This window comes from Lathamus discolor, chromosome 2 (genome assembly GCF_037157495.1).
Source record: "Lathamus discolor isolate bLatDis1 chromosome 2, bLatDis1.hap1, whole genome shotgun sequence".
Taxonomy (NCBI): Eukaryota; Metazoa; Chordata; class Aves; order Psittaciformes; family Psittacidae; genus Lathamus; species Lathamus discolor.
This window is the reverse complement of record NC_088885.1, coordinates 51,037,005-51,062,897: the sequence shown is the minus strand read 5'-3', so window position 1 is coordinate 51,062,897 and position 25,893 is coordinate 51,037,005. Positions and strand designations below refer to the sequence as shown.

The following is a 25,893-nucleotide window of genomic DNA, read 5'->3' as shown; positions in this document are numbered from 1 at the left end:
TCCCCACCAGATTTTGTAATGTTAAGGGTCTTTTTAAGAAATGGTTCAAAAGAAGAATGTCAAGTTTGTTGTTTAAACACACATCATTCAATTTCAAAACTATCCTCCCAGATGACAAAAGAATTCTTCATACTTTTCACTGGAGAAAAAAGGAAAGAAAGGCAAAAATTCTTACTGTCTCAATCAGTAGCAGTATCATAACAGCTGGATAGACTAAATTCCTTTCCCAAGCAGAAGCTTTTTTCCTCCGTTCTGTTCAGAGGAGAAAACACAGAAGCATAACTGTACATCACCTTGGAATAATACACATAAAAATCATTCAGCTGTCTATAAGCACTTGTAACTACAGTTAAGAAAAGCAATCTTATCTTGAACTGACATCAACCAGTTCATAAAAATATCCACCCTGAAGAGCTGTACACAGCAATGCCAAAACATGAAGCCTCTTTAGAGAAAGGCTGGGCAGACAGATATTTTTTTTCTTGTTTACAGGCATGTTTTCCTACAGCACTTTCCCCCCTCTCCCCCCGCATACAGCAGTTCTGCAAAGGTTAAAATACACCTAATGTTAAATTATGCTGTTTACATGTATACTCTAGTACAACCTAAAGGGACAGAAGATAATTTCAAATATTTAAACAGTATTTTCCTCTTAACATCAGGCAAGAGAGACAAGACTAACTCACTGCACATCACTAGTACATCTAAAAAGAAAACCCAACTTTTTCTTCCCACAGTCTTAAGTTATCCCACCAATGAATGCAAAAATCCTGCAAACCTTTGCATAAATAAGGAGACTCCTGTCAAGCGGCTGCCATTACCAGAAGTATCACTTTTCAGTTTTAAAAGACACAAACCTGCTAAGAATTATTTTACTGTTCTTATAAACAACCTTTTATAGAAGTAATTCAGAAACAGAGGGAAGTATGGAATATTGCGTCCAGTTCTGGGCCCCTCTGTTCAAGAAGGACAGGGAATTGCTTGAAGGAGTCCAGCGCAGAGCCACAAAGATGATTAAGGGAGTGGAGCATCTCCCTTATGAGGAGAGGCTGAGGGAGCTGGGTCTCTTTAGCTTGGAGAAGAGGAGACTGAGGGGTGACCTCATCAATGTTTACAAATATGTAAAGGGTGGGTGTCAGGATGATGGAGCTAGGCTTTTTTCAGTGATATCCAGTGATAGGACAAGGGGCAATGGGTGTAAACTGGAGCATAGGAAGTTCCACGTTAACATCAGGAAGAACTTCTCTACTGTAAGAGTGACAGAGCACTGGAACAGGTTGCCCAGGGGGGTTGTGGAGTCTCCTACACTGGAGATATTCAAGGCCCGCCTGGACAAGTTCCTGTGTGATGTACTGTAGGTTACCCTGCTCTTGCAGGGGGGTTGGACTAGATGATCTTTTGAGGTCCCTTCCAACCCTTGGGATTCTGTGTGATTCTGTGTGATTCTGTGTGTGTAATGTCTTAGATTTTGTTAAATAATCATAAGTGTTATCATTACAAGTATGAAAAAACATGCTATTGAGCTCCATGCAAGGAAGTGAATATGTTACAATTTTTCTGAAGTTACGTTAAAAGTAAGATTCAATTCAGGCTCCCTACTTCAATTTGTTTGTTAGATGGGTGTAATGGTTCTATGTAATGTAATTGTAGAAACTATGATGATTTGAAAGGATTGCAAACACACAAATTTGGTTAAGAACAAAGTGGAACCAATCAAGTGACTGCTACAAGCTAAACACAACATCTTAAGGTCACTTATTAAACCGTAATCCACATGAAACAGTTGGGGAAAAAAGTGTGTTACCTAGATTTGTTTTCCTGCTTTTCACCTTTTCAAGCTCCCGTTCCAACTCTGCTGCCTGGTATTCCACCGTGGAAGATATACCTATTAACACAGAAGACAGAATTTTCTTTTGGATGAGACTAACTGTAGTACTGTAAGACAGACTGCGACAATTCAGATCTAGGAAGCATCACATGAATACTTGTGGCTTTAAACTGCAGGTGTTTGAGACTCTTCAACTACTTTTGAAAAATCAGAGGCTTAGTTGAGAAACCTCTAAGTCTGTCTGACCAGAAGAGTTCAACACATCAGAGGTTTTGCAGTGTGACCTTCATTGATCCCTGCCTATTCTGTTGGCTGGCTGCTGCAAGAACTAAGAACAGCTACTGCTGAACTGTTGTGCAGGTCCAAAACCCAGTTATGGTGTGGCAGCCTGAAACTGGATGTCTCAAATGCCTCATTCTTCTATCTCTCGACAACTCGTGTATCAAGATGTAAAGAATTTCTCTATGTTCTTCAAGTGCATTATTATTATTTAGCAACTTAAAGGCAAAGTGGACCATTGCTCCAAACTAAGTAAGCTGGTGGCTAAACTTCCAGTTTCAGTTTGTGCCACTCCCCAGTCCTTTTTTCTCAGCAAACTCAGTTTCCATATTGCTGACCTGCTTGTTGACTTATCTTCTGCTCATATGTGTTCACACAATTTGGTCAGTGTGTCTGTGCCACAGAGCTCCCTCTGACAACCACAATCAGATCTTCCTCACAACCACATGTGAGCTCACATTCTTTCACTCTCCTTTTTACAGTTCACAGCATAGGCACGTCACTATTGTACAACTATGCAAACTCTCCTCTATACCAGCTGAAAACTAACAACTGTAACATAAATTCCTCTCTCCCTTGCTGATTTCCTGCCTAAAAGCTGCTAAGCAACTCTTCCTCCTACCTATACATGGGCTCTAGGAAATCCAGCCCATTTTCCCTCTCCACACTTTTCCTTTTATACCTCCCATTCTCTTCCAGCCACCCATTTTTCCAGTGCAAGCACACTGTGGTTTCTCCCCTGGATTCCAGTTCCTATACAAACACTACACAGTGTTGAAGTAATGATACAGCTCTGGAATGCTGACTAGAGATCTGCTGTTTCAGTTCTGATCTCATCATACTTTAACCTTTGCAATCACACATTGGAAATATTCTTCCCAGCATAAATTAGAAACACTATCCTTTTGCCCTACTTTCATCCCTTTTTTCTGTATAATCTCACCTGACAATACATTAAGAGGGCTCGTATTTTCCCTGTCTGTTCCAAGACAGTCTCTCTCTGTGGCAGTGATAGTTCAAGGTCTTAATAAATCTTAAGTCCTGTTATCTTCTTTCTCCATTTACATTGATGCCCTTCACCTCATGACAATTCCCTACCTTTGACCTCACCTTTGACTGTGCGCTAACCTGTAATAGCACCATACTCCCGGTACCTTTTCTAAACACACTCTAATAAATTTCTGAGACTATTAGTCTTGTTCAGGCTTTTGTCTCGTATCTTCATCATTCACCTACAAGACCTAAACAGCACTCAGGCTGCTGGCAGACTAACACTACTTTATATTCCAGTCTCATTATTTCCTCATTTTCTGTTGTCTGCTCATCCATCCAGCAATCTCAGTACAAGATAAGAAGGTAAATTTCTCATCCCATCTAGCTCCCACATTCTCCATATGAATATATAAAGCACAGTGAAGTCCTGCCTGAAAACAAAGATATACAAGAATATTACTTGAACTTAAAAAAAAAAAGCGTTTATTCTTTTTATTTCAGAGTATTCACACTGATTTTCTCAATGCAGACAACCTATCAATGAGGCATCCAGCTGTTTCCAAAATTGATTAAATGTTTAATTGCATGCTTCTTTCATACACAGTTTTGCACATAACACAACTACTGTGCTATGCTTAAACATTCATTTTTTGTATCAGTGACATAATGTGTATGATGCAATAGTTACAGAGCTTCACATATGTACATATCTCAAATCCCAGGACCAAGCAGTAAGACCTACAAATGCCGGTTTCTAACAATTTCTATTCACTTGAAGTACCCGCAATATGAATGTCAGTTTAACTTCTGTGTATTTCAAATAAGTAATCATAATATGCAGGTTTTCAGAAAAAAGATGGCTTTAAAGTATCTAATTATCGTTATAAAAATAAGCTTTTGTGCTGATGCATTCCCTTTGATAAAAGTCTAAACCATCTATTTTATAGAACAATTACTATAAGTTGAGAAAAAGCATAGCTATAAAGCTCAGTGGAAAAAGTCTCAAAACCTTTAATAGAAGCAGTTGAAAAAGAAAAAAATACAAGTTAGCATTTTATATTTTCTTTTTCTACATAATTGATTTAAGAGTCTCTGAGAAAATGCTTTACTGAAGATACATGCTGTTTCTAACCCTCAATATAAAAATCTAGAGCTTAAAGCACTGATATTCATGGGAGTATTTCCAACAGTCAGCAGAATTACATTAGGTCCCTAAGAGATACTTCAATAGAACTCTGAATCGTATTTAAGTGCTGTTGTAGTTCCTCCTTAAAAATAGTAGCAAACAACAGATTGCTATACAAAAGGATATTTTACAACAGGGGAAGGCAAAGTTTCAGATCAGTCAAAAGAGTATTTGAAAAGGATGCAGCTAAATTCTTAAAAGCTCTATAACATTAGCTTTATTTCAAACACGCACAAAGTTCAATGTCAGCGCTGTCTAGCCAATAAATCAAATCGGTAGACGAGACTTGTTTGGACTAGCAATGAAAAGTTAGAAGGGATTCTCCAAGAAAGCCACAAAGCAGCTCATTTAAGGTCAATTTAACGGTATTATTCTGTTTTTCTTCCAGCCCCGACATAAGATTTCAGTACCTCAAAGGAAATTGTAAGAGTATCTATTTGCATTCCCCCTAGGTGATTGGCAGTTCAACACCAATTAGTTCAAAATTACACTGTTACTAGCGTGCAATAAAAACAACACCTTTCATCTTTCTTACATAGGTAAGGATACCTTCAGAGCCAATAACTTTGATCAAGTAAGTATTTTTGATCCTACCCCACCCGTCTCTTTGGATTCAGGAAAACTAATAGCTGAAGGCAACTTTTTTCTTTTAATATAAAAAAGTCCCAGCTTTATTCTTCGACTGTAGGAGTGATGTGGGTACTGAAACATAATACACTGGAAACAAACATTTTCCCAAAGCCCAGTATATCTTCAACAGATAAAAATACTAGGGTAGATAACACAATCAAGCTTTCCCCTCCCTCCTCCTCCAATTTTCAGTTATACACTGTATACACCTGAGAAGGAAGAACACTGGTTTCCGCAAAGGAGATATGCAGTTTCACAGTTAGATGTATTTTCAAATATGAAGAGCTTTACAGAATACCCTTATCAACTGCACCACAGTCACAACAGTTACACCTATACAAATCAAGAAAGGCACCAGCTCACACAGCTAAGCGTTTTTCCTGCTCTGAAAACAGGCTTTACCCAGCCCATTCAGTGGGAACAGCAATTCATGTTAGCCCTTTCCCATGTCCAGACACTGTCTGAGGAAGCATTAATTACAACTGGGTAAAGCAGTGCTAGGAGTGTGCTAGCAATTATTCTACCAAGGGGAAAATAAAATAAAAATCAGCATTGACAATCATCAAGTATCACTTATGCCTGTGCTCTGGACCTCTTCAGTTTTAATAAAAAAATCAACTTTTGGGTTATACGTACAAATGCAGTATATATTTTAAAACACTTTACTGCAAAACTGCCTAGCAGGATCACTTAAGCACATGTATTTCCACTACAACTATGGAAGAATTGCAACAGCTGCGGCACAGGAAGCATGTATCTGCTCTGACACAGCAACAAAAATACTTGCACGTTTGTGTGTTAAGTCACAGATTATGGCCTCTAATATCACAGCACTACATTTACTGATGCAATTAGCACCACATCTCTAGTGGTACACATTTTTTAAAGATGCAGGAAACATGATAAACATGAGTCTTCACCATTCTGGCAAAAACTGTGTCTATTTTTCTGCATATAATTTGTACATATTAGAAAGACTTGGGCAGAGAAGACAAAACTTCCCACTTAATTGAGAGCCATACCTAAAATTACTTAAATAATTATTCACAAAGATTTTGCAGAGTATATTCCTGTGCACACAACATACTGCTCCTCACCTACAAACTACATCCAAGTTTAGATTATTATCTACTTTGCAGCTAGAGTCCATTAATCTTCTCCATACTCCTTCAGACAGTGGTGTCAATACATTCCCTCAGCATGTGAAACAGAATTCAGTTCCCTTTCCCGTCAAAGAACATTTAAGCTCTGCATCTTTCACCCCTCATGAGTAGGCTGGTGAGAACGCTGTGAAACACGGGTATGCTGCAGTTCCACTTTATGTTGAATACGTATCAAATCACTGAGAAAACCTAGTCTTTTGGCTAGTGGAGAGGGGAGCAACCTGCACACATCCTTCATCCAGACCCCGTTAGTAGATGCCTACAAACAGACCAGGTCTAACTCACAAGTAATATTACTAAATTGCAATATAAACAACTGTCACAGACTTCTACACAGAACAGCAGCAGGCACTTACCACCTAAATAATCACATCCTCCACCTGAACAGCGGAAACCGCTCTGCACTACATCTAACAGACACAATGACCCAATAGTTATTCAGGTGTTGCTTTTCTTGTACATAAGCACAACTACCATGACAACATAAAATATTCAGTAACAAATATTTTACAGTTGCTAGCTAACATCAAACACACAGAACAATAATTACCCCATCACAGCTTCAAAGACATTCACTATACACACTTTTTTGTGTATCTGTATGTGAACGCATATATATATATATATATGTATGTATGTATATATCTCCATGTCAGTATGAATACCTAAGCTTCTAAAACAGCAAAGGTGAACATTACCTCTACACAAAGAAGTCACTAGTCCTCCACAAATTTTAAACACTGGAATAAAGACAACCACCACGATCTGCTGCTATAAAAGGTACTTTCCCTGACCAAGCAACTTCGAAAAGAGATTTACTGAGACTTGAAAGAAGAAAAGATTGAGATATATGACAGAAGACTTAAGAGAGAAAGGCAGGAAACTGAGAAAATTAAGGCTAAAATAAATCCTAAGACAACAATGGATGCAGTCACATCCAACAATGGATGTGTCATGACATGAATATTCTTTGGTTTTCCAACCTGAAGCAACTGTAATAAATTGTGAATAGATGGCTTATCTGTGCAGCTAAAAACAATTCAGAAGAGAATTTGTACAACATCATTTCCAGGTTTGTAGAATCCATATATTTTTTTGTAATTGGTGCCTGCCATGCCGCAATACGCTCTTAGAAACCCAAACTTCATACTATTTTTTAAGTACATCAAAACAGAAACACCTTAAGAAGTACAGAATGTAAGTAATATTGTATACAAGAATTCTAAAACATTTGAATAATTATTCATTTTAATGATTCATTAATAAAACTATTGAAATTATTAAATTCAAATACTCCTAGAATATAAAGAACTGCTCTGATGTTTAATGAATTACTACCTAAGATTCTAAATAATAATGAACTGAAACAGAAAATATCCTCCAAATGAAAAACAAAACTCATAATGCAGGAAAGTTGAACCTCTTGCTAATATAAATTCATTGTTCTTCAGACAAGGCTAAAATACAGTCATTTACCAATCCAAACTATTTTGCAATACAGGTGGTGGGTCTGGTCAACTGCTCAATCTGCTTTCTCAGTCTCAGAACATTCACATATTAGAGCTCATGAACATGTTAAAGAAAACAAAACCAAAGCAAACCACACAAGCTAATCTTGAGCATCACAGTGAACAATGGAACGTAAGTCTAATAATGCTTATTACACACTAAGATGCTGAAGTTTTCTATTTTGAGAGAAGAGGCTATGCAACAGTGAGATCAATGCTCCTGATCAGAACCACTCTAGTCTAAATACTGTATCTGAAGCAGTATCAGAACAAGCATACCATTAAGCCTCCTCTGAATTGCTTCTTCCTCCAAAGTGATGATGTACATCTGCTCATCTAGATCTTCGAGGATCTGTATTAGTAAACAGAAACATAAACTGACCATCAGAGTCACTTGTTTAGAAAAAACTGCACTCAACTAGTCAGGTTCATTTTGCTCTAGTAACCTGCATTTTAAACATACAGTCTACAACTCTGCAATACTGATACAAATAAGAACCCCACAAAAGATTATTCCATTCTATTACAGATCTATTTCTTTACGGTAAGCAAACTTTTTGTTAAGTTTTCATTCCAGGTTAAAGCTCTTTTATGTTCACTTTGAATCTAAAGACACTTAAGGAACAGGGGAGTGGACAGTACATGTGACCTTCCCCTGATATATTCAAAAACAGGGGAGTGGACAGTACATCTGATCCTCCCCTGATATATTCAAATCATATCAACCTTCACACTCAATTTGATTTAAACAAAAATACCTACAGATTTTGAAAAAGTATATCTTAAAATGTGAATTTTCGCATAAAGCCAGTATCTCAAGCAAGTATGAATTTCTACTGGAAGCTAAAACAAATTAAGTCTGTCTACATTACTATCAGGTACTTTGAGTTTATAGCTTACAGATAGCCAAACAATATGTATTTTCTTTGTATTTTCAGGGTTGAACTGACTAATGAAAAGGAATGCAAGACCTAAGTGCATCCAAATTTTAGCACATACCAACTAAGAAATGTGACAGCAAAGTCACTAGAGCACTAGTACATGATGAAAACTTCTCCCTTCCCTCACAACATTCAGTACAAGAACTCAGTCTATGTATAAGATCTTAAAGATGCTAACTACCTCCATTTTCCACCCATCCAAGTATACTCCCACATTCCCTTTTTGTTATCCAGCCTTAGCTTTGTATCCTTTGCTTAGTTTTGTATCATTTGCTTCTGAACTCAGAACAAGCCCACATTTTTCAGGCATTTATAAAACAGACATAGGAGGCAATACTGGCAATAAATATTAGTACTAGTAGCAGTTATATAAGTTATATAAGTTATATAAGAAAATCAGAGGAAGCCTGTACTATTAAAAAAACCTTTTTCTGTAGAAAAGAATAGGCTTTTGTGCTCTATGAAAATCTTTAAACAAGTACAGAAATACTGATTACAGAAACTCTGATGAACTGAAGAGAATTACGAAGAAGTGTAAGCATTCAAAAAGGAAATACCCTAATGGCATTCCACTTTCTAACAGAGAGCAAATGAGGACAGATTTGTGTAACACTTACTGTTGGCTTCACCAGCAACTGACCCATTACTGTAAACATCCGTGAAAGTCCCACTGGGGTGCATACTGCAGATGAAAAAAGATCATTGTAAACAGTGATTTGTAAGTCAAGGACCAATTTTTATTTGGATGTTCAAAGTGCTATTCCACATATAATCAAACACGGTTTTGAAGAGAACTGCAGGAGCTTCAAGCTCCAATATGAACTTTAAACCACACTGTTATCATACACATTTTGAGTAAGACAAGCATCTCTCCCCTTCGAGAGCATGTGTGATTTTTTTTTTTCTTTTTGTAAACAAGGAACATCATCTAATCAGATATCTTGAACTTGCTCAAGTAATTATTTATTCAAAGCATGTGGCACCAGAGGCTATGTCTACACAAGTAAATTCAGCAGTGCCAGGATACATTCCTGGGCATTAAAACTCGCTTGCCTATACCAGTAAATTGCTAGAACTATCCATGGCATGATATGCCCTGGGCCAGTTAGCACTTTCCCAAACAGTTCTCAGGTGCAGTTCTAGAGTTCCTGCAGTCCAGGAGCCATTATCAGGAAGCGATACCCACGGAGCCACCTACTGCATACTGCAGTATCATGGACAGAAAGACGCTAGTTGGCCAGAACACTGGAGACCATTGAAGACCCATTTAATCTATTAGCACAGGTGTAGCTGTGAGGTCAAGAGATCATGATGCTGCTTTGCTATCTAAGTTGTACTGCAACTTCAGTTCATAGCAGGCTCAGCCACCAGATTTTAAGCTATTTTTCTTTAAAATAACAATGGGAGCTTTTTGATCATAGCCTGTGATTGTTTCCAGGTACGGTGCATGTGTGCTTGCTAGGAGAAAGGCTCAAACCATGATAATAGAAAATTATTAGTAAAAATCAACAGTTTTGGGAGAACAGCCTTCAAACACTGAAGTGTGTGAGAGATAAGATGAATTTGTAATAGTAAGGATGAGAATATATATTTATGTTTCCATTATAACAGAACAGAGTTGCCAAATACAGAGAAGCACACAAGATTTCATAGGGAGGATTAAATTTCTTTTTAAATGGTGTTTCCCTATGGCTACTATGTACTACAGGAAAAATACAAAAGGCTAAGTTAAGATAGTCTTCATTCACAACAAAGGAAGCCTGCAGGAAAAGGAAAAAAAGAGAATGGAAGTGATGCTCCAAATCACCACAGTAATATTCATGCACCGCTTCAGCAATTAAGCCAGCTGAAGATATAATGAAGCTTCACCCCAGCCATCTACCATCTTTCCACTGTTGTATGATGTCTTTTCAGCTAAACAGACACCGCAGCTTGGAGCATCTTTACTTAAGTGATTTTCTTGTACAAGTTACAAAAAATTCTTCCAAAAATTGGTATTTAAACCCAATTATTTTGGTGAACTGGTTTACAACAGCCCCAGAACACACCCTGTGTTTTCAGCTGTACCAAAACAAACAAGAGACAAGAGATACAAAGTCTGTAAGCAAACTGCCCCATTAAAACCATTCAGCAACTGCTATGACTCACTCTTCAACAGCCAACAGGAGACACTCAAAACCACTCTTTTTCCCCTTAACCCACACACCCTCCCTCCAAATAGTTAAACTTGAGTTAAGAATCTCCACATAGAGAGAACCTAAGGAGACTCACCAAGGTTTCTCTCTATGAGCAACACCTTTCACAAACAGAACTGCTTAGTCTTAAGGATGTTTTGAACTGTCATTCCCCACAATGATGACCCTGTGTTCGCTGTAAACCTATCAAGCCTAGAGAACAAATGAAATCAAGATAATCTGGAAAGTGGTATGTTCTGTCCTCCTCACAACAATTTCCTAGAAACTACCTGGGGAGGGCAGGTGGGGACTGAAATTACAAGTGGGATTTGGAGGCTTCCATCATTTATCTTATTCCCCTAAACACAGAATCACAGAATCAACTAGGTTGGAAAAGACCTTCAAGATCATCAAGTCCAACCACCACCCCAGGACGACCAAGTCCACCGCTAAATCACATCACCAAGGCCCTCATCTACGTGCTTTTTGAACATGGATGACTGAACCTTCGCTATGACCAGTTGGTATAAGGTTGGGGTTTTTTACTGCATTTCCTTTATATGCAAATATATAACTGACCTCCACATAGCTTTCATAATCACAAAATAGGTAACTGCACTGTTCCAACTTCTGTCTGTACAAGAACATTTTCAATTAAATAAGGAAGAAGGGTAGCTTACTTAATATAGGACAAATTAAATGTTCCAAAATAACTTTCTCTCTGTACTACTGACCTCCTGGAGATATATTTAAAAACTGCGCTTTTCTTTGCAGAATAGAGGCCCCATTTTTCAAATACCTTTAAAAAGTTAAAAGTTGAAATTATTTTGGGTGAGGTGTGAAGTTCCTCAAAACCTGAATATGTAAGGTAGCATTTATTCAATGTTCAGAACCCAAACCTAACAAATTTACATCTCAATTTAAGCTTAAAAATGGAGGGGGGGGGGGGGGGGTCGAAATCACACTCAGCTTTCACAGTACTGGTTTTCATAATTAAAAAGTTCCCTTTAATTTTTTATATTTAAAAAAAAAACCACCATAAAATCATTCATCTTTTGGAATAATCTGTAAAATACTTACACAGAAGTAACAAGCATCCCATCAGTGATATACAGGAATATAAATATGGGAGGTAGAATTCCCAGAGATCTGTAAAGAAAATATTCAGCACAGCCTTAGCTTATTACAAATAGACTACTTATGTCACAAACACTACTGAATTAACCTTTTTTCTTAAGCATTCAGTATTGAACAACTGTACTTTCAAGAATAAGTTTAGAATTACTGAGTTAATAATCCTGCAGGCAACTAAATCCCCAAGTACTTTAGCTTGAAAAATCACTGACGTGGAAAGATATACCACTTAAGTCTCTTGTTTTTAATATACACCATGTCCACATGTAATTCCTCAGCATGTTAAAAACTGATTTAACAAAACAAATCCTACTAAATTAATACAGCTTCATCGCAACCTGTGCAACACTCACATAGCATTTACTAGAAATACATTTAACTGAAAACATCCATTTCCATAATTAAAATGAAATTAGTGTGGTGTTTTTTTGGATTCCATACCATACAAAGACTCCATACTGGCAGCATCATTGTCTATGAGTGCTGAAGCCACCCATACGATTCCAAGGATAAGCAGTGCAAGAAGAATAAGCATTACAAGGGTTTCCAAAATGCGTGCTCTGATGCCCTATGGGCAAAAAAGGGGAGAGGGAGGAAAGAACACAGGCAAGAAATTTACATCAGATATTTTCAAACACAAGAAAAATAAAAATAAATAGCAGTTCCTTCTTCCTAAATATATACTCACATTTTCTCAGGTAGACAAGGGAGACAAAAGCATAACATGTAATGTACATTTAAAAGGCATTGCATTAAAAAAAAAAAAAAAGGAAGTACTTATGGCTTTAAAGAGCCCAGATTGCGTTTTTCCCCTTAAAACCATAGAAAAAAATGTTTTAAATTGCGTATGCCTTACAGTTCTCATTAATCTCGTTATTCAATAACATATTCTTTATACCGTATGATTTTGCTCAAGCATTTTTAAAAGATGGATTACTTTTCTAATACTTTCAGCAAAGAAAGTGGATTAGCAAATTTTTATCTATGATTCCAATCAAGGGAATGGAAAGCCAATTATGGCAAATAGCCAAATGGCCCAGCAAGCATTAAACCCCGTGCAGGTACAAAGCACCAATTTAGTTAAAATACATTCTTCAACCGCAATTGCTTCTGCACCATTCCTCTCAGTCTTCAGAGCCCTCAAGTGTACGATCGGAGAAGTGCTCACATGCTGCAGCTGCTGCTGCAGCCACATACATCCTTTACCTCCTCTGCATGCTCCGTGCCGAATAAAACACGTACTTCTTGCTTACACCACACTCACATCACAGGTCTACAAGGTTATATAGCGTAGCATTTGCTCTTGAGTCTAAAAACGTAACAACCCTCTAACAGCTGAGGGTTAGATTTGCAAATGTAAATTTAACAAGTAATATACAAAATCTTTTTTTTTTTTTTTTTTTTTTTTAAACTGGTGCTCTAACACTGATTTTACTAATTGCAAACAACAGAGCTACTGGGACACTTCCTTCTGACATCCTTGCCATTAAGGGACCAGCACAACAATTTTACCTTTATTTTTCTTCAGTTGCCAATATGCTTCTTCACAAGCAAACCCAACTCTCGTTTCTCACACAGGCTCACCCCAACTTGGGCATATTCCACTGAAAAGCCTACTTTGTAGGTAGGAGCAGAAAGCATGGTCTATTGTATTACCTACTCTTATTATGTATTCTGTCATTGCTTAAACCTAGAGGGTAATCTTTACATGATATCTACCCTGAAAATTATTCTCCCTACATAACCACGGCATCCAACCACAACTGAAGACCTCGGACATCCTAACCATGTGCAATGATCTCATCCAGCATACCAGTTCCTTTCAATCACCAGTCCTCTGCAGAACAGCTAAGGTAGTACAAGAAAAACAAAGACAGAACTTCACAAAATTCCTCTTGAGGCTTAAATGGGCAGATTAAGTCCAACTCCATAAAGAATCTCAAACACCAGAATTCAAATTAAAGGTAGTATGGATAGGATATGGCTTTACTCCTAAAATGTATTTTGTGTATAGTAACAGTGGCTTTGAAGTAAGTTATTAAAATGGTATTTTTGTCATGCTCAGACACTGGCTTTCAGCCTTCTGTGAGTTATTTTGAAGATGAGCATCTAAGGTAAATATAGGTATTTAAAGATTAAATAGCCATATATTTAATACTGAAATTTTGAACCTGAGCAATAAGTTACCAGGAAACAAAGAGATTCCAGTCCAAGTAGCGGCCCTTGATAAAGTCTCACTTTACCACGGAAGAAAGTCACAGGATTAGAAGAAAACCCAGAACATTCAAGGATCCATGCACAGAGATCTGCTTCAAGCTTTCCAAATACCTTGAAGACTCCTTTCCTCTCCTAGGCAGAGGAAAGTATAAAGCTATCTTCTGAGCTTCTGAAAGCCTTAGCCACAGAAAGTGGATTCCTTAGTTCCCTACTGTAAGATATAAGCACAAATCTCAGTCTCTCGGCCTTAAGTTTAACAGCAAGAGATTCTTCTAGACAAACCTGGAAAGTATTTTACATGGCAAACCCAACCACCAAATCCTCCTCCGTTGGATGGAGTATTACAATTGTCAAAACAGAGAAATACACTGTGATGGAGATAGCCACTGTGAATACCATTTTTTCATATTTACTGCAAGTATTCTCTGCAGACAGGCAAGATTAAGACAACACAAATAACATTCAATCTCAAAAAAAAAAAAAATGACCAAAGCAAGTACTTGGAGGTAACCATTGCTTCTGGCCAAAAGTACCACTGGCACAAACTCCAGCAAAAGCCAGTTAGCTGCCTAATGGGCCTTCCCTGTTTTTTGGTTTCTATGCTAGTTTGAATCTTTCATTCTCAGAAAATGGGATCAATCATCTTCTGTTCTCATTAGCTACACCTATTTCTACACCTGTGTTATACGCCAACAATACTGCAGTCTCATGTATGCACTGACGGTTCATTTCAAAGGCAGAACAATTTCTATATTACATAGCACACACATAACAGGATTCACACCATGATGATCATTAAAAAATAGCAAAATATAAATATTTTGAAGAATTTCAGTGAAGTGACTAGATAGAAATATTCTGTCATAGGCACTAATGAATACCTGATAATGGTCCAGGGTAGAAAAAAAGAACCTAAGATGCTTGAAGCATATAGGTAAATACTTAACCTCTATTAAGCACCCATAAGGCTGTGCTTATTAAAACATTAATGATTCAGGCACATTAGTTCATACTTACATACATCAGTGTCTCTGTCAACTGCTTTTTGTAAGGAATGAAAGGTGCAGAATTTTCACACACACACAGATAACTTCTGGAGAATCACAGAACGGCTGCGGTTGGCATGGACATCTGGAGGTTATCTGGCCCAACCACACTCCTCAAGCAGGGCCACCCAGGACTGGTTGCCCAGACAGCTTTTGAGGATCTCCAAGAATGGAGATTCAACAACCACCCTGGGCAACCTGTGCTAACACTCACAATGAAAAAAGAAGCAGGTGAGCCTTAGACACCCTCACTACTACTTATTTTTTGCTGAAAGTAGTTTTTGTTTGTTTAGGTGAAAAATTTAAAGCTTGAACGTCACCATTAGGAACATCACTAATTTAAGAGCCAGGCAAAAATCTATACCCCTGACTTTGAAAACAAAGGGGAAAAAGAAGAGGTAAATACAAGCAAGATTTCATTTTATTTCAATAAAAGCAAAACTATGAAAATAAAGCTTGAAATTCAATGCTTATTTTTTCTGAGCAAAAACCTGTTCACTGACATTTTGGGTTTGGCTTAGCATTTCTTTTTTGAGTCATTTCACTTCTCTCCCACAGCCCCATTATATTACTCAGATTTCCTAGATGAACAAAATGTCACGGCATATCTTCATGGCACAGAAGATATTGCCACTTCTATTTCACATAATACTTGCTGCATTTTTTGAATCCATTTACTCCTCGCTTTTTTTCTGCGTGAAAAGGTGCTTTAGAGTCTGACACCTTCAAAAACAGCAACAATCCCACCTAAAACTAGAGATTTCAGATCTTGTAAGAGTATATTTATTGTTCGTGTTCAGTCTACACCATCCTATCTGTCTCAAGTACAGAATTAAAAAATGAGCACAATACAAAAAAAACATGTAGTCCAGGTAAATAGGACTACTTCAAATCAGCATTCTAACCTAGCAAGGAAAACCAGTCGCACAGCACTAAATCTTATTGTCAAAAGAATGACTGCATTTGAATCACTTGGAAGAGTTCTTTGATTTCTAATCACCTGTGCACAACTGAAAACAAAGGAAACCTTTACCACACGAATGAAGGAGGTGGCTACTCAGCAAGTTAACTGTGTGTGCACGTGCCTATGTATGTACAAATACAGGGGCAGGTAAGGGGAGAAGGGGGCAACAGTCACCTTTTACATTAGTTTTCCAGCTTGACTGGTTCATCGGGAGAAATTGCCTCATGAGCTCTTATGATCACTGTTTAACATTCCTATGGAAACTGAACCAACTATAAGAAAGAGAAGTGGGAAAACACTTTGTATTTTTAGCTTTCCATATTGTTTTTTAAAAAAAATTCAGTTGTCCAAGTATTCATCTGGTCTTCTTTTCCTAATGGTTCTGACAGGTAAGAACAAGGAAAGTAAGCACTATAAACCAGCAGCTTGCATCAGGGTTTTCATAAAGTTATCCTAGCGCTCAACTTTCCAAACTGCATTTGGTAACAAATACTACTTCATTCTGAAGGTGTCTTTCATTATGAACAGACTGCATATATCCCAATTAATTCACTATCTTATGAATTATTTTAATGCAATTCCCCTTACAGTGTAACCTGGTTTAAGGGAGGAGGGATTTATTTATCTCCAAACCAAGCATAGGTTGCACAGTAAAGCACCAGGAGACCTCCAGGATATTGATACAGTGAGGAAAAGACTGGTTTGCATCTATCATATGTTGCAGTATTTAAAGAAGAATTCAAACATAAGATACAGACTGAAACAAATAATGTCTATACAGCTTTTTAAGTGGGAGCGTAAGAACCACCTTGAGACCACTACCAATTCAACTATCAAACTCGGATTTCAGTACAGCATCAACCATACAGTATTAAATAAGGCTCCCATGCTGTAGACTTCAGAGATGAACAGACCCATAGCCCTTGGAAAGAATTAAAAATGTTTCCCTTCACATCGGACTAAATTGTGTTGCTTTTAAATACAGTGAGAAGACAACTCTAAACAAGAGGAGTGAGCTCAGGCAATACACTTGCTTTATTTTCAGTAAGACAAGCTGAACCCTGCAGTACTACCCTGCATGTCAATTTTAAGGACAAATCCCTTACTTTCTTCTTAGGCCAGTTACCGCTGGGATGCTGGTTAAATTGAAGAGGTAACCTGAAAAACAAAACCACCCACACCAACATTTTAAAATCTTTTTTACAATGCTAGATACCAGATACCAAAAAGCAAATAACAAACTACACAAAGTGTAACTGAACCTGAAGTTATGAAATTAAATAAACATACACGTTAAAGTGGTGGGTTTTCATACTTTCACTGCTATACACTAAGAATAATTGCTGTGACTTCTGCTTACATTTGCATGCATGAGGATAGAGGAGTGTGAAAGAACTAAGAGAAGTATAAGAACCTGGAAAAAAACGTTCCTTTTCAAAAAACTTTTCTATAAATAAAGCCTAGGATTAGAAAGATTATTTGCCAGGAATATGATTTGCTAAATCCGGAAGATTTGAAAATCTCAATCTGTAACCAGGACATACAGTCCTCAAAGGAAATAGCTGAAGCAATGTAGACCACGGCTACTTCTTCAGACACTCCCTGAAGATCTGTTCATGTCATGCTCGGCTTTTGAGGTATTTTTCATTTATTTATTTTTTTTTTCATTATACAACAGGGGCTCAGAAACTATCCTCACTTGTGTAGGTGTTGCTCCCGCTCCCTGGGGATATGCAGAGAAGAGGGAAAGCTATAAGACACTAAGAAGGAGAAAGAGATTAACTGGAAATGAAACTTGAGCAAAAGGGAACAGGGCACCGACAATTCAAGCTAAAAGAAAGGTAGAAGTGTTGAGAAGAACCTGATTTTTGGTCTTCAATTCAAACAAATTTCTCTGTAGGTCCAAAACTGAGAGGAATGTTGTTCTAGACTCAGGGCCATCCCCTGGTAAGCTTGAACCATAATTTTAAGGAACATGGCACTTCTCTCTCTGGAAAGTGAGTTCAGTTTTAGTAGCCCAATTTCTAAGTCATTTTCCATGAAGGCACTTAGAACAAAACATCAACTATCATTGCTTCCAGCACTACAAGCACATACAATCATCTTCAGTAACTGCTACATAATAAAACAGAATGCATCCAACAGCTTGCAACTTCCTCAAGTTTCAGATTATCTATAAGGCAAACCAGGCTTCTGAAAGCAAATTACTTGTGTGGTTCCCTATTGTCAGGGAAGAAGAATCTAAGCCAGCTTGACATATAAAAGGAGTCTTTTAGGGCATGCAAAAAAGGTATAGTTAAAACCTTTTGGAAGCTAATTAATATAACCTGATAGAAATGACAATTAAACTATTTGTGAAGAAAACGAGAAAAAAGGACTGGCTGATTATACCCTCTAACCTCTCCTTCCCTGCCCCCTTTTTTGGTTTGTTAACTTCAAAGTTTCACTGTTCAGACTCAACAGCTCGCCTGTATTTTTACTCACACCGCATTTCCAAAATCCACCTAGTTCTGTAACGTAAGTGCTTAACAAATTAAGTTTGGGGTTTGTTTTTTAAAGAAATCATGTCTAACGCATCAGCCCCAGCAGCCTGGAACTTGCCAGAAACCTAGTAATATCGGTCATCTTCTCTGTACACTACTTAGGGGGTGTGGTGGAATGAATGTAGAGCACATTTGAGTCCCTCAAGGCAACCTACAAATAAAGCCTGTCCTACAAATGCATTCTAAGGATACTGTGGTTTGTACAACCTTAGAGATACCCGACTCTCAAAACTCTGACTTCTTTCAAATTCAGTTGCTAAGACATTTAGAAGTTTTCACATTGTTTAATCCTGAGCTACTTATACTGCCTGGAGCAGCAGGTCTAAGGGTTCATGTTTCCAGAAAAGCCTAATTATAGCAAAAAAGATTTTAATTATTCTAGAAGTGTTCTGACAAATTTTTAGTTGCTACTCCGGAAGGCATCAAACTCTTACCATGTCTCTTTCCTGTTCGGATTAACACATATAAATCATCCAGGAGGATAAACATCTAAAACACATTTAAAAAACAGTACATGGCCAACAAAACACAGAAAAAAGGTAATTCTTCAGCTGAAAAGCCCAATGAAGGACAAATGGCAACAACAGTGCAGAACGGATGACTGATTCATAAGAAAGTCAAAAAGTATAATGACTAAGAAAACCATTTCTCCTCCCTAGTACATTTGTGTTAAGCAGCATGACTATTATGCCCCTTGCCACACACTAAGGCTTTTCCCACTATGTGTTCACACGTCACACCCAGAGATTGGATTTTACTTTACAAAATTGGTGGTACATTTTGGTGGTACATTTTTTGGTGGTACATTTGGTGGTAGTTTCTTAGAGCTTTTCAATAAGAAAAAGGAAGATTTCTTGATAATGGAGACAGAAGTGTTGGGGTAGTTCCCCCTGTGAAATTCTGTAAGTATTTTGAATGATATAAAGGTAACGATACAGAATGTTTTACCATTAAGCTAGCACAGGTAGCAAGTGAAGACCTTGCTCCACACACACTGATTGTCTACAAGGTTTCTGGTGTAACAAGCAGTTAGCACAGGGATTTTTCCTGACTACGTGACTCACAAGGACAATGCACAGGCAAGAAACCTGCTGACTGCTCCTCTCCCCATAGACAGTCATGTGCAAAACCTGCAAAAGCTTAAAGGGAAATCTTTTCTTTCAAAGCTAAGGTAAAACATGTACCATATATCCAGGAAACACACTATGGAAGACACTGACTTTCCAAGCAGTCACACAACCCTGTGCAAGAAGCGCACAATTTGTTACTTTTTGGGGGAAAAAAATTATTAAATAAATTTGGCAATCGAGCCACTTTTTGCCGATTTATGCTCTGCCAGTTGTGATCAGGAGCACAATTATTGTCCAGTGATTTAAGCATAATTTTTAATGCTTTCTAATGATATAAGGATTTCATCATCTACATGCAGATAATATTTACCAAGAGTTCTTGTGTTTTAATGCTGATGGGTTAAAACTTGCAACATGTTATTTTCTCTAAGAGGCAAAATTCCTGCTAAAACTGAAGAGCTACAGCTCCACCCCTACCTCTAGAAAAAGTTATCTTTGATGGAACATTACCTGGCTGTAATGATTTTGATGAACCCATTATTAGCTTCTGTAAGATGGAACTACATCACCAATACAGGACATGCTATGGCTTTTTTCAATTCTAGTTAATTCTACATTTTAATTTGGCTGCAAATTGTGATAAAAGAATAATGAAAAGCCACTATTATCAATTAAGTAAAAATTAAAACACTACACATACAACCAGAGTCCTAACAAAGTTTCTATGGTGCTGAATACTTGAACACAGCTCTGCTTGGACATGTTGACCTCCTGCAAGGTAGGCAAACAGCAGTTTTTACACCATGCCCTGACCCACTGGGAAAGCCTGGGAAACATTTCTGCAGTCATGGCACATTTAAAGTACACATGAAGCCCGTTGTTTTCATGTGACAAAAAGGAGTCTTAGTAACCTTAAGATTTGTTCAGTGAGAGGCTGACTGCAACAAACACACATGCTAACATCTGCAGAAAATAAATGGAGGGACTGAAAAAAAAAAAAAACAAGAATTACAGCATGTATGAGATTGGAGATGCTCTGTAATAACATTATTATGTTTTTAGACATGATCCCCCCCTTTCTCAATTTGTGAGCATTAGTGAAGAGATAATTTCCAGCATCCTAACCATTTCTATGGTTGGAAACCATACTTGGAGCCATTTGTTCTGACCTACTCAGTGCAGAAACTTTTTCTATATCAGGAGAGGAGACCCATTTTCCATCAGGTAACATGGAAACGCACACTGCATTTAGCACACTGATATTTTAGTCAAGAGGTCAGTACCTTATGAGACTGCCACAAATTACCAAGTCAGAAACAGACATTGTAGCTGTAGGAAAAGCCAATTCAGTTTGAAAACATAGAAGCCAATGACTCAGAACCCTCACAGAACAGGCGTAAAGAATTTAATCAAGGAATAATAAGTTCAGGCATCAGATTCAAGCAATAAGGAAAAAAAATTTCCTTGCCCATGCAAGAACCAAAGAGCTCAGACTCTAACCAGTGCTGACTGTGTCTTCTCCCACACCACCTCTTCCCTCACAGAATCTTTTCAGCCTGTGAAAACACTTTTCATTGCAACACAAGTTTATTTTGAAGTTTTTATTTATTTTCCACATAACACAAATATTTAAAATTCACAGTCACAAAACTATCCCAGTAACTTTGAGCTGATTTTTTGTGTTGGCATCTTTTCCAAAATCATTTCATGGTGGCTACTGTTTTGTCAATAGAGCAAAAGGAGGCTACAGAAATACTTTAACTGTATGGAACTTAACAGTTACATAGTATAAATAACAAAAAACCAGAAATTTCAAAGAGAAACTAAAAACTGGAGAAAGAAAAATAAAATGAAAGTTAAAGGATGCAAAAAAAAAAAAAAACACCCATGATGAATTCTTTGAGAATCGACTAAAGAAATGTACCAAAGAAAGACCTCTTTATTCAGCAGACTGGTGAAGAGGACATCTATCCAGGATATCGTACACCCACTAGACTGATGACTCTGCCAAAGAAAACTTAGGCCCTCTTCTCCAGTGTCCCAGAAGAGTATACAAATCCAAACCACAGTGTATAGTATATTTTAGGGTCTGTATCTGTCAAACTTTCCTGCTGATATTGTGTGCAAATAACTCACTGAAATAACCTAAGAACCAACGCAGACTCCTTGCAGGCTTCCATCCTTGTGGTCAAATTAATTAAATAAATGAATAAATAAATTTCTTACTTTTTTCCCTAGAATCTATTTAATTATCCAAGAGGGACTCCAATGAGCATGACAATGTGATATTCATTTATTGCCTAGCAGTTAAGGCATCATTTCAAATACATGGATTCATGTTACACAAGGAAAGAACAGACAACTGGCTCTTCCCCATCTAGGTCATCATTCTTGCCTATCTACCATAGAAATTGTATATTGGAAAAACATTCCCTCCAAATTTCATAATAGAAGATCTATGCATTTCTTAAAACGAGGAAAAGATAGAGAGAGTATTAGATGCAAAACACTTATTAGCTGGAATAAAATAACTGCACCGAACAGCTGTCAGATGTACGACACTACCCTGCTACAGACTCCCTTCCCTCCTTAGCAGAAAGAAAATGTTGGGGGGGGGGGGGGGAAACAAAACAAAAAAAACCCCACACACATAAAAAAAACAAAAAAACCCAAAAAAACCCCACAAAACCCACAAGGATTATGTCTGTGTTGTTGTCCTTAACATAAGGAAGACATGGAACTGTTGAAACAAGTCCAGAGGAGGGTCACGAGGATGATCAGGGGGCTGGAGCACCTCACTTATGAAGACAGGCTGAGGAAGTTGGGGCTGTTCAGCCTGGAGAAGAGAAGGCTGCGTGGAGACCTCATAGCAGCCTTCCAGTATCTAAAGGGGGCCTATAAGGATGCTGGGGAGGGGCTCTTCATTAGGAAACATAGTGATAGGACAAAGGGTAACGGGTTAAAACTTAAACAGGGGAAGTTTAGATTGGATATGAGAAAGAAGTTCTTTCCTGTTAGGGTGGTGAGGCACTCAAATGGGTTGCCCAAGGAAGGTATGACTGCTCCATGCCTGGCAGTGTTCAAGGCCAGGTTGGACAGAGCCTTGTGTGGCATGGTTTAATGTGAGGTGTCCCTGCCCATGGCAGGGGGGTTGGAACTTGACCATCTTAAGGTCCTTTCCAACCCTACCCATTTTATGATTCTATGTCTAAATTCTTATTAATAAGGACAGAAGCAGACTTATTGACACTCGGTAAAAGCGTACAACCCAAATGTTTTGGGGAGAAGGAAAGAAAAAAATGAAAAGATAGACACAGTAAAATGATGATTGTCCCAATGCTACCCCTTTACCCTACAAGTTTCCTCTGTTGTTCCACTGGCTAGCCCAGCACTCACTAATTAGCTCTTACATGCTCCACTCCCTCCACCTACCAAGTTTCCCAGACTTTCCAAAGCCACCTGCAACAACAACACGGGAGCTGTGGGATTTTTGACACTGTGAGCCTCCCTCTAATCATTTACTTTTGGATGAGAAAGAATCTTTCCTGCTAGACTGGAGTGATAGGAAGATAAATAGATATTTTCCAATGTCTTTGTAGCTTGGCAGAAAATTAAGATAAGTAATGCAAAAGCATGAAGACAGACTCGGAATTTGTGATTGTGTTTCTGGCAAAAAGAAACCACTAAGACAGTTCCCAAAGGCAAATGACACGTAGAAGCACACAGGTCACTACTAAGGTTCTAAAAGAGAGAGAAACCTGATTTTTTTGTGTGTGTGTCTGCCTATTACTAAACCCCTGCAAGGGTGAGCAAGATCAAGAAGAAACCACATTTCTAGGAAGTGGCCAAAATTCTTTTTAATAAGTTGAGAAATCCTTAAAAGGCCACAAATGAGAGACAAACTCATTGATCCTTCTTCCTCCCTTTTTTTGTAAATAGAGTTGTTGGCTGCCTTACAAAACCTCATTACAGATGCATTAGCTCCTTCCTTGCATTGTCAATTTAAAATAAGTAATTCTTAATACAGAGTAATCCTTAATGTGGAATATTTCTACTAATACTAAATAAGTAACATAGACTAAAGATCTACATATCACATTGCTGCATATCAGAATTAATTAAATTGATTTTAGAGAGACAATCAGAAGCGGTGTTTCATAAAATCACAGAATCATAGAACAGTTACGGCTGGAAAGGACCTTAAGATCATCAAGTTCCAATCTCCCTGCCATGGGCAGGGACACCTCACATTAAACCATGCCACCCAAGGCTCTGTCCAACCCGGCCTTGAACACTGCCAGGCATGGAGCATTCACAGCTTCCTTGGGCAACCCATTCCAGTGCCTCACCACCCTAACAGTAAAAAACTTCCTCCTCATATCCAATCTAAACTTCCCCTGTTTAAGTTTTAACCCGTTTCCCCTTGTCCTGCCACTACAGTCCCTAATGAAGAGCCCCTCCCCAGCATCCTTACAGGCCCCCTTCAGATACTGAAAGGCTGCTATGAGGTCTCCACGCAGCCTTCTCTTCTCCAGGCTGAACAGCCCCAACTTCCTCAGCCTGTCTTCATATGGGAGGTGCTCCAGCCCCTTGATCATCCTCTTGGCCCTCCTCTGGACTTGTTCCAACAGTTCCATGTCCTTTTTATGGTGAGGACACCAGAACTGCACCCAATCTCCAAGTGAGGTCTCACAAGAACAGAGTAGAGGGGCAGGATCGCTTCCTTCGACCTGCTGGTCACACTCCTCTTGATGCAGCCCAGGATACAGTTGGCTTTCTGGGCTGCAAGCGCACACTGAAGCCGGCTCATGTTCATTTTCTCATCAATCAACACCCCCAAGTCCTTCTCTGCAGGGCCACTCTGAATCTTTTCTCAGCCCAACCTGGAGCTGTGCCTGGGATTGCTCTGACCCAATGTAGGACCTGGCACCTAGTTTACATAGTAATGCCTCATTTAATAAAATTAAAGCTATCAGAAAATGGTTTCATGCCTTTCTATGATTGATACTTATATTAAAAATTGCCACTATCAATATAAAATCATATAGCAATTTTTCTCTCTATGAATTAAAATGACATTTCTATTAAATCTGTGAATAAAGAGACTAAAACAAGTACAATGTTTTTGCTTGTCCTGGAAGGCCACTATTTGATGTCAATGGAGACACAAACAAAGACACAGAATAATGTGAAAATATTCAAATATTTAATCTTAATAAAATATTCCTCACACACTTATAACAGCCAATTTTGTAAAACAAATCACTTTGCTCAAATCAAAAGCAACAGATGTTTTCTACCATCTAATAAAATAAACCAAAAAATTAGATGGAAAGGTGTTCCCAGTGCCTTCTTACAGCCTCTAACTCAGATGTGCCAAATTCTTTGAGGCATCTGCCTTTTTTCACTGACTGAGAAGGCTTCTAAGATGCTCTGAATCAGAGCCATTTCAGGGAACCTGCACAGGTGAATACTCCCTTTTTTCCCAGAGGACAGCAAAATTTTCTAGCCTACATGAAATAAATAGTTCTACAAATTTTATTATAAAGAGACAATAAAAAAAACAAATACATCTCAAATTTACCACAAACAGAAGGGTTCTATACAGGCCACTAAGAATGCTACATCTAAACAAATTTTGATAACTACTCACTTCTGCCTGAAAAAGTGTCTTAAAAAAGAAAAACAAAAAAGAAAAAAAAAGTATTTTAAAACCCAGTGCTTCAGTTTACATCAGTGATAAATGAAGAGATTCAAGCTTTGCATTTGTAGCTGTACTATCTGTATACTTTACAATCAGCAGAAGTATTTAGCATGTCTATTTTTACTCATGCAGAACTCCATAAGTTATCCTAAAAACAAATAAAAACATAAAAAACCCACTCAACTTATTCACTAAGAGAGCATGTTACGCTTTAAGCCCAGTCAGTAACCAAGTACCACATCTTATTCCACATGCAGGTTTCCAGCTACATGTTAATGCTTTTAGCAAAGAACTATGGAAATTCCACAAGACATAAGCATGCTCAACACAGCATAAAAGTACAAGTTCAGAACAACGTAGGAGTGGGGAAAGCACAAAAGTTCAGCAATGCATTTCATTCCTGGCTCCGATTAGGTGGAATAACTAATGCTTGAGTGCTAGCTTCTAAAACTAATTAGTTTTACAGATGACTACCTACTCATAATGTGTCATTTACTTAGTTTCTCACAGGAA

The 25,893-nt window shown here is 37.9% G+C and overlaps 1 protein-coding gene across 2 annotated transcripts in view; it reads right to left on the bottom strand.

The window, feature by feature from the left end:
* The window catches only part of LMBR1 (limb development membrane protein 1), a 79,636-nt gene that overhangs the window by 17,587 nt on the left and 36,156 nt on the right, over positions 1-25,893 (bottom strand). For both annotated transcript variants that reach the window (XM_065666804.1, XM_065666805.1), the window contains 6 exons: positions 12,278-12,404; positions 11,783-11,851; positions 9,146-9,210; positions 7,867-7,939; positions 1,805-1,885; positions 176-252 (listed from right to left, as the gene is read on the bottom strand). In XM_065666804.1, the coding sequence (XP_065522876.1) occupies positions 176-252; positions 1,805-1,885; positions 7,867-7,939; positions 9,146-9,210; positions 11,783-11,851; positions 12,278-12,404 (492 nt within the window). The remainder of the gene's footprint in view (positions 1-175; positions 253-1,804; positions 1,886-7,866; positions 7,940-9,145; positions 9,211-11,782; positions 11,852-12,277; positions 12,405-25,893) is intronic.